At 44.5% G+C, this 13,012-nt stretch overlaps 1 protein-coding gene across 2 annotated transcripts in view; it reads right to left on the minus strand.

Annotated features, from left to right (window-relative positions):
- Ash2 (Set1/Ash2 histone methyltransferase complex subunit ash2) overlaps nt 1-13,012 on the minus strand; it is a 143,529-nt gene that overhangs the window by 32,132 nt on the left and 98,385 nt on the right. For both annotated transcript variants that reach the window (XM_077684677.1, XM_077684680.1), the window contains 6 exons: nt 11,986-12,074; nt 8,468-8,559; nt 5,289-5,384; nt 3,948-4,037; nt 3,796-3,874; nt 2,519-2,603 (listed from right to left, as the gene is read on the minus strand). In XM_077684677.1, coding sequence (XP_077540803.1) covers nt 2,519-2,603; nt 3,796-3,874; nt 3,948-4,037; nt 5,289-5,384; nt 8,468-8,559; nt 11,986-12,074 — 531 coding nt within the window. The remainder of the gene's footprint in view (nt 1-2,518; nt 2,604-3,795; nt 3,875-3,947; nt 4,038-5,288; nt 5,385-8,467; nt 8,560-11,985; nt 12,075-13,012) is intronic.

Below are 13,012 nucleotides of genomic sequence, written 5' to 3' on the forward strand. Positions count from 1 at the left end.
AACTGACATGAACGTTCATGGAACTGCTGCTGTTAGCATTCTTTAAAGGAGAAACGGGTTAATTGCAGCTTGTCAGAATATAAGACCTCATTATCCTAGTACCGAAACACTTGTGTCTGAGGTCACCACAAGAAATAAAAGGTTCATCAATATTCACCAAAAAAAAGCTGAAAGCAGCAGGTCAGCTTTTGTATGTTTGTTTTAGAGATTTAAAAATTCACAAACCTGCTTAAAATAGCCCTTTTTTTCTACAGGCTAGTTACTAAAACATGCTTAGGAAATTGTAATTTGTGTTGTTAGAAATCGCTAAATATTCGCCTCAGTTTTAAACAAAATAGTTACTAGCTTCGTATTTGTTTCAAAAGCAAAAATCAACTTTGTGCACTCATGACTGCAACCATACTGCTGATTTACACACAATGGGCTTTCGAGAGAAGTCCTGTATTTGCTCCGAGAGACCCTGGTGCCCCAAACTGCCTGCTCCCTGTGATTGAAACCACATCTGAAAAGAATTTTGCAAAACAAAACAAACTCCTTCAAGCAAGGTAGAAGCCGGTCAGCATGTCATGTGCGGCAGATTAGGAGCAGAATTAATTCCATCACATATATGCCATTGCGTAGCCACACATATTTTACCAAGATTATTGCCAGTAGAAAATATACGGTTCACGTGTTAGAAATAACTGCAGCATTTTCATGTTTGCATGCCAATTTCGTCCCCTCTTAAATTTCACCGCCATTATGAAAAGGCGAAATCGATTGGCTCCGATGTTACTCCATCTAGTAGAAAGGCTTTTTATTTTTTAATTTAAGGGCTTTTTCGGAGCATGATTGTGCGTGGCTATTTTGCAAGCTACCATGTTTACGATTGTAGGTCGACCCTTTTTTTCAAATTTGACAATCCAATGTTGGGGGGTCGACTTAGAATCGAAATCGAACCGTCTACCGTTAGTAACGGAAAGAAACGAGAAATTGTGGGTGCTACGAGGTGGGGACAGCTTTGCACCCTCGTTCCCATGGTTATGGTGTAAAGTGTGAACCGCATGGGGCGTTTTCTGCTCGCGAAAACGCGCCGCGCACGAACGACACAGCCGTGCTGACGCTGCCACAAATACCACCCGCATGCTGCGCGCTACGCGATCGGGGACGGCAACATGGCGGCGTCACCAGCCGCAAAGGGGTGCGCGTAGCTCCAGCGACCGCTTCTAACCGCTCTTTAAGATATCACTGAAGGCACAAACGAATACGTTTGTGCAAGAAAGGAGCTGATAATGTGGTCGAAAACGACACTATAAAGCATCATCCGCGCCGCTAGGGAAAGCGCCAATCAAATATCCACCACTGTGGTAAGCCTAAACATCTCCGGCGGCGCCAGCTGGCTGTCCCGAGTGCTTTCAAAGTGACGCAAGTCGTCAGCCTTCTCCCACTGCCGCGCTCGTCACGCGTCATACCGAGGTAAAACCAGTAGAACCTAGAAGCAGAAGCTGCCGCGCGCGCGCGGAATCGTCGCGCGTGCGTGAAAAAATCGCCCGCGCAACGCCGATGCGCACGGATCGCGTGCAAAAACTCGTCAAGAAGCGTTTTATTCGTCTCTAAAGTATTAGCAAATCCATTGATTCAATGCGCGGCGCTAACGTAGCCACTATCATAGCACATTTTTCAGTACACTTCCGAACGCGATGGTGGGAGGTTAGTCGTTCAAAAGTAAATCACGCGCGGCCGCTTCCGTCAGCCGCTATGTTGTTTGCTTTGGTATCGCGCGGCAGTGGCCACTGCCGGTTGCTTCGATGGTTGTCATCTCGCAGCGAATGTGTTCTTCCTGCTTATACAAAAGCTTTTCTTTTTTAACATCTGCCACGCATACCGCGAGTGCACGGCTCTTTTGGGAGCATCGATCATTTATGGAAGAGCCGCCGTGTGGGACGGAAGAGCTTCTTTTAGTGATGCGATTTTCTAGGCGGCGTTCGCTTTTTTTTTTTGAGAGATGCAATTTTGGGGGGTCGACCTACATTCAAGTCGACTTACAATCGTGTAAATACGGTATGTGATTCATCCTGTGTTTTTATAAATAAACATTCCGCACTCTGTCCGCTTCCTTGCTTCCTATTCCACATCCACTGCACCATCTAGGGCTTAACCAAAAGCAATTCTCCTCATTTGCCATCTTTTTGTTAAACAATTCTCACTGTGTAAAAATAAGCCAACAACTATCTTGTGAACACCAAATTTTTTTATATAAAAACATGTTCCCCCACCGCAATTTTTTAGATGCGTCTGCCTGGATTGCAACACATAATGCATCGTGCGCCGCATGATCTTTCCCTTTCATTCCGCAACAAAAGTTGTTTGAGACAGGCATTTTAAAACTGCCGCCGAGTTTAGGACAAGGTGCTCGGCTATCAGCAGCCCTACGGGACAGCACTGCCAGGCGAACAACTACAAGCCTGCACCACAAAGCCCTCATACATGCACAGCCAGGTACTTATTCATTCTATCATATGACGACAGTCAGTCACACCTTTTGTTTTTCTTTCCCGAAGTAGCAGTCTGATTTTCTCCGGGATACTTGCGCTTTGTGCCTCGACCCTTTGAAGTAGAGGAGCCTAACAGATGGGGGGAGAAAAAAGAAAGGGTAAAGAAAAACAAAATGAAATTACCAAGAGAATGACTATTTATAAACAATGTTGTTAGACCTCTTTTATGACAGCAAATAAAAGAAAAAATACTTCTTCATAAACAACCGCCAAAAGAAGAACACTCATTTATCTGTTGCCATTGAGAAATTTTAGAACTGAGCGAGCCATCACCTTGCTCGTAAAGTGTGCAATAATAATGTTGAAACTGAGCATGCAGTGATCCGACTCGTAAAGTATGCAATGCACACGTCTAGTGTGCAAGTTGTGGCTTTTCTACAGCCCTTTCACTGGTGCATGTAATGAAACATGGCTGACTATTGTACGAGGCAATTCTGTGAAATGGTGTGCCTTTTGCACAAACTTTTTCATGCAGATGGCTACTGTATCGGGGGAGGGGGGAGTAGGAGGAATTAAACAAGGGTGCCACTGAAAGGCCAGGAAGTACAGTATGCAAATTCAGAATCACAGGAAGCCGTATGCGACTACAGCAAACAAATCTGGCACCTGTGTACAACGACACTTGTGAGTTGTGGTTCCTGCCGCCATTTCTGGCAGAGACAAGGAACACAGCTGTGAACTAGGAGATGCATTTGGCATGTACCCCTCAGGCAGCAGTGAAGTACGAGGTTAACGAGCATGCTATCTCATGCCTACACAGCATAACACGCACTACAACCTTATTACCTGGACATTGAATATATTGATAGTTTGCCTTCAGAGTAATGGGATGTGGTAGAACAGCCCCTTCCCCTGTCACTTCGGCCCACTCGTTAAGGTGTTATACTGTACTACATAGGCTCGCGCATTAATTTTTTATTGCAGCAGCCATATCTCCAATGGGGATGAAAAAACAAAAACAAAAAAAAAGTGAAAACTAACAAAGCTTCGATGGTCCTTATTACAAATGCAAAGCCCTGGGCTTCACACAGCAGAGTGTCCCATTCGTGTGTAAAGACCAATCCCAGCTGACAGATGAGTTAGCAAGCATAAATGCTGTGCTGCTCATTTTGAGCAAAAAGAGAAAGTGGAGAAGCTTGTATTGTTCACAGCATACTAGCAGTAGACCCTGTCCTGAAACAAGCTATGACGACGACCATGATGGCCATGGTGATGATGATGATGATGAGGATGATAAATGCCACAACGTTCAACAACTTGCCTGAGGAAAATTGAGAATCCCCGCGACCCTGGCCCCCACGAACGAGGTTTTCATAGTTAGGGCCAATCCTTTTCATGTCCTGAAAGGCAAGCAGTTGCCTTTAACCATTCAGAGAGAACGCTAGGAGAGACATCCCAGGCACCACTGCTCACCGTGGTGATGAGCCCAAAACACGGGTGATTCTCAGTGACCTCTCCCGACTCTGTCTTTTCTTCGCAGGTGAACACATCCATGTCTTTAGTCTGGGGAGGGGGAAGTGGGGAGTGGACAGCAAGAAACACAGCAAAAATTCTGGTCAGACTAGCCCAAAATCAGCTGTTCCCTACCCGCACCTCTGCCTCTGCATTCCTCTCGAACAGTAAAGGCTCACTATAAAATTAAGAAAACAATTTTACATCTTACAAAGCTAAATTTCCTCCTTGGAACATCCCTGTGGCATTTAGGTTCCTTATGGCATGAAAAATGATGCAAATATTATAGAAGAAAAGAGTCTTTTGGCAGTTCTGATTAATAGCTGCTGTCAAGGGCCAGATGCATCTTTAGGGGGCAACTCAACCCATGGGTATTCAGCCCCTCCAAGAAAAGGCAAAGGTTACTTTGTATGCCACAAAGGTATCTCTGTCCCTTCAAACAAAAAATTTCCGGCTATGCCACTCGTCACAGTAGTTCTCCCATGCTTCTGCTGCTTTAGTGTTTAAAAGCCATTTCAAACGACCAAAGCAATGAGAACTATATCAACAGACTTGTGGCCATAAGGCAACTGCAACAAGCTCTATTACTGAGCATGGTACACATAGAAGCAACGAATGGCCTAAGGCAGGATTGTAAATTTAGCCTGTGCTACCATCAACCTTGCTCACGATGCGACGAACTGCAAGATGCACTATGACGATTCAATGTATCCAATAGATTAACACAGCTGACCTTGCATGTAGCGAATTTTTGCCCCAAATTCACGGTGCACGGGATTATTTCCAGGATTATTTTACGCCTCCATCAGAAAAACAACTGGCACAGCAAGGATCAAACCCAATGTTCTTGTACACAGAAGCACAATGCCTTAGCCTTAAGCCACTGCGGAGGGTAATGCAACATATTGCACTTCCCCTGAAGCTGCAAAGCAGGGAAGCCTGTGCCCAGTACTGAAGGTAGGCAGCACGTTTTTGCTGCGACAGTACCTAGGTACTCACAGTTCGGCGTGTTCAATCTTCAGTTCATTCTAAAGGGCATATTGTGAGTGCCTTTTCAACAACAACAAAAAAAGCATTTTCCGTGCTCTATGTAGCACTTAATTCACTCTACCCGAGTTATAATTAGATTAGACTGACCATGCCACTGGGTCAACTTCATCATTAAACTAAACACTACCCGTTCCACAAGAATTACTTTTTGTGTTTCACTAAAAACAGCAAGTCCCAGGGAAAGGAGGGGCAAGGAAGGTATAGACTGATGGCAAAATAAACAATACACGAGCAACACAAGTTAAAACTGACCATGGCCTTGTATACAGTGGTATGCCAAGTTTGCTTCACCCTCCGAGGGACAGTGGTCATGTTTTCCCAGTTCTTTTCAATGAAGGGAATTATCTCCTGAAACAAATAATAAATACATCAGCACACCACCAACAGTTTTCCCAAACATACAGAATACAGTTTAACCTTCAAGAGGAAGCAAATGACATAATGGTGCGAGACTAAGGGCTTCAGTATAATTGGTAGTCCTTCGTGTGTGGCAAACTTGGAATGTGAACAAATTGAGAACCAAAAACTGAAAACCAGAGGACATCTAGTAGCGAACCAAGACTTCTCCCAATGACTTCCACGTGTTTTTCTCTTGCCTTAGCAAAACCCATTCTTTGCCCCCAAACCTTAAATAATTTCTCCACATAGTTCCCTGCCTCCACTTGGTCCTTACCCTAGCTACCGCTAAAGTCACTGGAACTTGGAAAGTACCACCATCCTTTTCTCTCTGCCGCCGCACGAATCCACGCTGTTCACAGGCTCGTTTTGGTCACCTGGTCAGTGGCGACCACTTTTGGTCCATCTGCTCGAGTCTCCCCGAGAGCGGCGGCTGGGATCGTGCGACAATCGGATTCCATCATCGCTTTCATGCATGTCATTTCATTACATTAGGTGTTACAATACCATGTAAAGGATAACAGAATGCTAGGGTGCTGTGCTTTTGGCTGCAGCAACAGAAGAGAGTCTGGAAAGGCACTTTCTTCGATTCCAAGAGGCAAGGCAGATGCAAAGTGATTAGCTATATGGATATGCAGGATTCGAAGGGACATATTTGTTCCTACAGGAGACACACGACTGTGCGAGGGCTTTAAAGGGGGCTTTACGATTGTTTCTTCTTGTATTTACATCACGTTGGACCGAGATGAGTGTTAACGAAACAGGACGGTTGAAGTGTTCAAAGGCACAAACGTGTTGTACAAAGTTGATTACACAGCTTATGCCAAATTTGCTAGGTGTAGTAATGAATGCTCCAATTTAACTGGTTTGTATATGCTTCATTCGGCCCCCGTACTTTCTTTTGTATTCTGGACCTCCCAGCCCTCGCCAAAAAATAATGGAAACGCATGATGTTACAGTGAGGATACTTATTCAATGGGAATTTTTAAATGTCCCTACAATAAGCCTCAGGGGTGGCATGATGAAAGGGGCTGTGCATTCGAAGGCTGAAAGAGCAAACGCCCCATTTGCAGGCAATTCCCTCTCGCAAAAATTTCACAAAACACGCACTGGGAAAATCAGAAGACTGAATGCATCTTGCAGCCAGTGCTGATAGACATTTTGTTTACTATTTAAATCTAATATGAATAAGCTGGAACATATTGCAATACATGGTAAACAAACCGTGCATACGCTCCGTACGTGGGTTGGGAAAGCAGGCGCCAGCCCCCCTCCCCCTACCTCCATAATTATTTTGTTACACGGTGTTATATAAATTGGATCAAGGCCATATGAGGCTGCCTAAGATGGATATGACTTTCAAAACGAAGCTTCAATGTTCTTACTGATGGCGTCTGTAAGGCGAAAACCCCCACTGAACTGAAAGAAAAAAATGCTTCCTGTGGCCAGAATCAAACCTAAGTCCCTCATGTAATGAACCCGGCTTCTACCCAAGTGCTCCATTTCGACATAGTTGAAACTCAGTCCAAACTCAGAGGACAACCAAAGAATCCGTCCCAAGAAAGCTTCGCATTCAACCATCATCGTCGTTAGACGGAGGAGGGGTGCATGATTTTCTTTTTTTTAAGCTTTGAACATTAAAATTGATTTTTAATCTAAGTTGTTACATTTGATGTACTTTTGTTTTCACATTTTTGCCAGCCCTCTCTTCCCCTGGAAACCCGTAAAGAAATTCAGTGTACCCCACTGGCGTGCGCTCATAACGAAAATGTTTTCACTGATATGCACCCTATGCACCACTGCATGTTCCAAAACTGTTTCGACATAAGTGGTGGGACTTGCCACCATTCAGTAAAAACATCCAGCTTGTGATAAAGATGATGTTCAACCAAACAGTGGGTGCAATTTTAAGCGCTTGAGAAACCAATAGAGTGCAACTCTGCGGCGCACGAAGCTCCGATGACTTTACAGTGCACGTGAAAGTGTGTTCTTGCCCTTGGCATTAATATTGTTACCGCGCAATAAAAAATGCTGTTTTGCAGCCTGTTTCTCATTTGGTTGGTAAATTACATGGAATTTTCAAATAAATCCCAAGAAGGGCTAATCCTTCAGCTGTAAAAAAGTTTTCACACACATGAGCGGCGATTTCTATGTGAAGCAGGTGACGCACCCGCAGCGCTGGACCTAATTTGGCAACAACACCTCAATGTTGCTTGTGCGCCACCCACTGATGGCGGTACATTCCTAGTTCCAGTGACTTTATCTAGTGGTAGCCACACCATTACCTGCATGATTGATCTGTTGTCCAGTATATAGTACAAGCCAGGATACCTTCCCTAGCCCACAATTCATGCTTTGTTTCCAATTAAGACCATCAGGTAAAAGTAATGCAAGAAGGTTCTTTTTTTTTTTCTTCAGATGTGCACGGCAATAGCACGAACTTCCCAACTTTCTTGAAACTGTTGTTTGCTGTCAGGTAACCACAGCCTGTGAAAAATTCGTTTCACAAGCTACAGGAGCAACGTAACTGTTCTGTCAATTTCATGTGAAAGCATAAATCGTTATAGGCTGTGATCTTAAAAGCAGAGCTGAAGAGCCTTTTAAAACAAAAAATTCCACAGGCAGAAATTCCAAAGAGATCATGGCTTAAGTTTTGTGTGTGCAGGATGAGCCAAAAGCATGAAAGAACTGCCCAAACTTTTTACGAACATTCAGCACTTTTATCTTCAGCTTTTTCTGTCCATCTTAAGGACATTAGGTCAACCTATTGTCTAGTTAATGACATGGCCGGCAAGTATCTCAGCAGCAATTTTTCATCCATGCCGTTACTTGGTTTAAGCCTTTTCTTTCACCCCACACACGCAATGCAATATGGTTTCTCAAGCTTTAAAGTAACTAAATGACAATACCAGTGACTCTGTTAGTACATCCTTCACAATTTTCAAAACAACTCCAGCTTTCCCTTAGGAACTGAGGATAATCTCCTCCCAAAAAACAGCAACAGCAGCAGCTATGTTTCTCCCTCGGTCACTCACCTTGTCTTTGGAAAATAACGCTCGGTTAGTTCCTTCCACCCGGCTTTTCTGTATCAAGTTGGCTAGAGCTGTGACGCACATCTGGCTGAAATCTGCAAAATTATAACGAGATGCCGTTATTCATCGTAAAAAGCCCAGAAACTCCCCTGTCTGAGGTGTTGGCCCCGTCTGGCATACACAGGTGCATAAATACTAAATAACGGATCATGTTTGACCAGTACGCTGATTCCTCATATGCATATTCATCCCCGGCTGTACTGGTGCAAAGTATGACGGCCAGCAGTACATGCCAACACCAAGAAAGAGGCTCACGGCAGTTACCTGTTCTGAGGCTTAAGCTGGGCTGTTCCACCGATTGCACCCACAACTACATGGTAAAGTCTTGGCTTATACCTGCTGAATTCCACAGGCAGTTGTCACCCCCTCAGCCACTTTCTAGCTGGCTTCAGTTTCTAAAAATGCATGGCTATTTGACAGGTTAAGCACTCAACGATGAGTTGCCTTCATGAATCTTGAACAATGCCCACACAAACCCCCTTTTTTTAAGCAAACCCCAAGATTTCTTAAACAAACCCCAAGACGAAAATTAAGGGCTAAGGAAAACTAATTTCAAGCATCGCTGCTGTCTGTGGAAAACATCCCCCCCAACTTCCCAGAAATACTTCTTTGCAGGTATTCTTTCTTCTTTGCGAGTGCACTACCACGGAAGTATGTATAACCTGCACACAAAAAGGATGCATATCGACAGAAAGCACCACAGACAAATAATTGGGTGCTGTCACCACAAACAAATGTACCCAGCTAATGCAAAGATAATTACCTCTGGCTACGTAAAAACCAAAAAATCATACTTGCAAGCCATTCGTTTTGCCCGCGCCTGTGGAAAAGCAGTTTACAATTCACCAGCAACTCTCACACAAGAACAGAAACTCGCACTTGGGAGCTTTAAGTGGATCCCCTAAACGTTGCGTGCGGGACATGTAGACAAGTGTCGAACTGTAACGTTACACACACGCCACGGCATGGACACTGGCAGTGGCAGTGAAGTATAGGCAAAAAATACAGGGCTGATTGCATGACAAACGACCCATGCATTACATTTTTAAATATTTGGCATGGCTTTGAAAGACTCTGTCAGAGTTATACTAATCCCAAATGCCTACAAGTTACGTTGCGATTAATTTTTTCTAGGCTGGGAAGCACAAATACGAGGGAAAAAAAATTAAGAAAATGTTGCCATGAGAGTTGCGGCGTGCGTGCCATGTCAGGGCAGCAGTGGTGAGCCACAATTGGCCCAAAAAGTGGTGCGACACAAGTTGATGAATGAGCGCAGCCAAGAGTTGGGTAGCAGACCAAGCACGTGTGGCAGCAAATTCCCCCCCCCCCCCCCCCCCCTCCCTCCCCCCACTCCCTGTATCCTCATAGGCCGCTGCATTCAGTAGAAACAGTTACAAATGCCAAACACGACGTTCTCAGGTGCTTTTCAATAATGCTCATGCGTGCCTGGTGAAAAACACACAGTACCTTGTCAAACATGTGAGTGCCAACCAATTTTCTATGCCAGGGCACCTTGAGACCTGCAGCTTTTGCCTATACCCCTCTTCCTTGTTTGCAAACATGCTGTTTGGCTATGGCACAAAATGGACCAGATGAAACAAAGGACACAACTCAACCGAGCATGAAACTGTAACGGAGGCTTAACAGAAGTTTCCATGAGCACTTATGATTGAATGCATGCACAAGCACGTCACTTTCAGAACAAGTGCACACAAGGAAAGATGCAGAAACCATCTAGCTGACTGCTATGTATTCGTATCTAGCAAAAAGCAGAAAAAATACACGGGCAGTAATAGTAATAATTGAGCAAGAAATTAAATCCCAAGCAAATCAAAGTACACGCCACACAGGCAGGCAAAATAAAGGGCTACACTAAATTACTCACTGCACTAGTTAGGTGCGAGAGAAAAAAAAATGGAAAGAAAAGAGAACACAAGGCACACAAGTGGGTTGTTGCCACACTCATCATTTGCAAACGTCAATTTTTGCAGTGCCTGAATCTGGCCTCCATCAAGCGACTTGAGTAGTTAGATGCAGTCCAGGTTCAGGATACATGAGTGTTCAGCAAAGTAATGCCCGTAAATGACTAGTGGGGCGTCGACTTCTTACCAACACTGGCCCCATGCCTTTTCCCCAGCTAGTCTTTATTTTTATTTTTTTTTTTCGAGTCCAGTTGCACATACAAACAACCACTAGCACACGCGGAAACCTTCCACCAGTTGCGAATTAGCCCTTAATAAAATATGCCTGTTCCCTGTTACCTTCCTTGCCCCATCGATTTCACTATTTGTCCTTTTTTTTAGCCTAAAATGCTACATTTGCAGTTGAAGACAATGACATATTATGAAGCAAATCTGGTACTTTGCTTTTGAAGCTAACTGAAGGTACCACATTTGCAAGAATATAACGCGAATTTTTTTCACGCGATTTTTGCCTACAAAACGCTTCTCGCATTATATTCGGGCTCGAACATAGAGCAAGCTCTTTTTCTCGCCGTTCTTTCTTCAAATACCTTTGTCCTTGGCACGCGTCGTAATATTATGCCTGGAACGTGAGCCGCGAACCCGCTGCTCTACCCTCGGATTTTTGCTGCCGGGAGCTCGCTGCTGCTCTCGGCGTCAACTTAAGTGCTGGCTTCTCCCGATAACGCCACTGGCTACGTTGCTAGTGATCACATGACCAGGCAGTGTGGTCTAAAGGCGAGAGCTAGCGCGCGCGCGTGCTGCAGCATTGGCTTTTCATTGTGCTTTGTTTTTTTTTTTTCACACTTGCCTACTGAGTTGCTGCAATGAACAGGCGAAATCAGCACACCACCGAATTTAAAAAACGGGCGATCCTGCTTTCCGCAGAGCAGGGAAATTCAAGTGCGGTGCGGCATCCTGGACTAAGCGAGTCAACCATTCGAGGTTGGAGGAAGTGTCGTGATCACTTAATTCAAGCAGCACCGACTCATAAAGCGTTCCGTGGACCCAAGAATGGCTGCTACTGTAAACTTGAGAATGACCTGGCAGAATTTGTCCACGAACGTCGCGGCCAGTTTTTGCCTGTAAACGCTGAGCTTGTGCAACTCAAAGCCAGAAAGCTTGCTCGTGGCACTGGTGGACCTCGTGACAACTTCGCATTACTGCGCGTTATAATCGTAATATATATATATTTTTTCATTTTAGGAAGGACCAAAAGTGCCCCCCTCGCATTATATTCAATGTCGCATTATTTACGTGCAAATACAGTAACTTGCGATGGTGTGAAAAAAAAAGTGCACGCTGGCAAGAGTTAACGAGAAATTTAAGCTCAGAGTATGGTTACTAGTAACAAAAATTTCAAGTGAGGTGGAACAGGGGGGGGGTCAAGCCTCCCTTATATCTGAAGTTTCTGTTCAATTTTCAATGATTAGATGCCCCCAACGAACTAGCACTGTGGTACTGAAATCAGAGTAACAAAGAAATTTCGCAAATACTCACTTGCTTGCTTTTTGGAGAAGTTTTCGATCCCAGCTGGATTACAGCGCTTGCAGGAAAAAGTGTAGTTGGTCATGAATGGAACACACTTCCTGCAAAACAGCATTATGGCCATGAAAGTTCTGCACCCCCCCCCCGCTCCGTCCAAAAAAACAAAACAAAAATCAAGCGAGGGAAACGAATTCACTGCTACCACATGTTGTTCTTTAATTTAACATTTCTGTTGCCTAGAGTGCAAGCTAAAAGTTTTAAAAAAAGCCGCACTTTCCACCAATCTCTAGCAAACCTAAAAAATGCAATGAATGAACCCAACTTTCCAAAATAAACTACTACTGCACATGTCATATGGGTATCACTCTTAGTCACATTGCATATCCTGCCTAAAAATGAATTCAGAAGCTATTATCAAACTAAACGAGCCAGGTGCCTTCTTGCACCTGCTAGGCTAAACATGCCCGATGGCAATGCCTCCATCACCTGCAGGGCTCCAGACTTGGGCATTTTTGTTTCTGCCATCCATAGCCAGGAACCAAACCCACGTCTTTGGGCTCCATAGTGCCAATCGCAGTTCACAGATATAATCAGTTACGCCGACTCGAATCCACTCAAGAAGGCCACCTCATCATGACTGAATTGGGATATAACCCAAAACGGAAGAACTGATACGATGAAACCCCAATTCCGCAAAACGTCCTGCAGCACCTACACGTAGCTCCAATCCCATGGCATATAGATGTGGAAAAAAAAAAAACACCCGCCGAAAAATTCAAGCCAGCCATTTTTGCAAAAAGATCGCAAGAGAACTGGATAATAATAATGTCTTCACCGGCACAGCCAAGAGAGGCAACGTGTGCGATTGCCTACGTGACCACCGAATGAGAAGTGAACACTAATCTCCGCAGCTGCCACACAGTGGAGGAGGCAGAAATTCTCGGCATAGCCCTCGCAGCAGCTCACCAATCCGACCCTAGTAGAATCCCCAATATTTACACCGATTCGAAAAAAGCATGCATTCTTTTGAGCCAAAACA

Source organism: Haemaphysalis longicornis, unplaced genomic scaffold (genome assembly GCF_048455015.1).
Source record: "Haemaphysalis longicornis isolate Haplotype H1 unplaced genomic scaffold, Haemaphysalis longicornis Haplotype H1 scaffold_1, whole genome shotgun sequence".
NCBI classification, from domain to species: Eukaryota; Metazoa; Arthropoda; class Arachnida; order Ixodida; family Ixodidae; genus Haemaphysalis; species Haemaphysalis longicornis.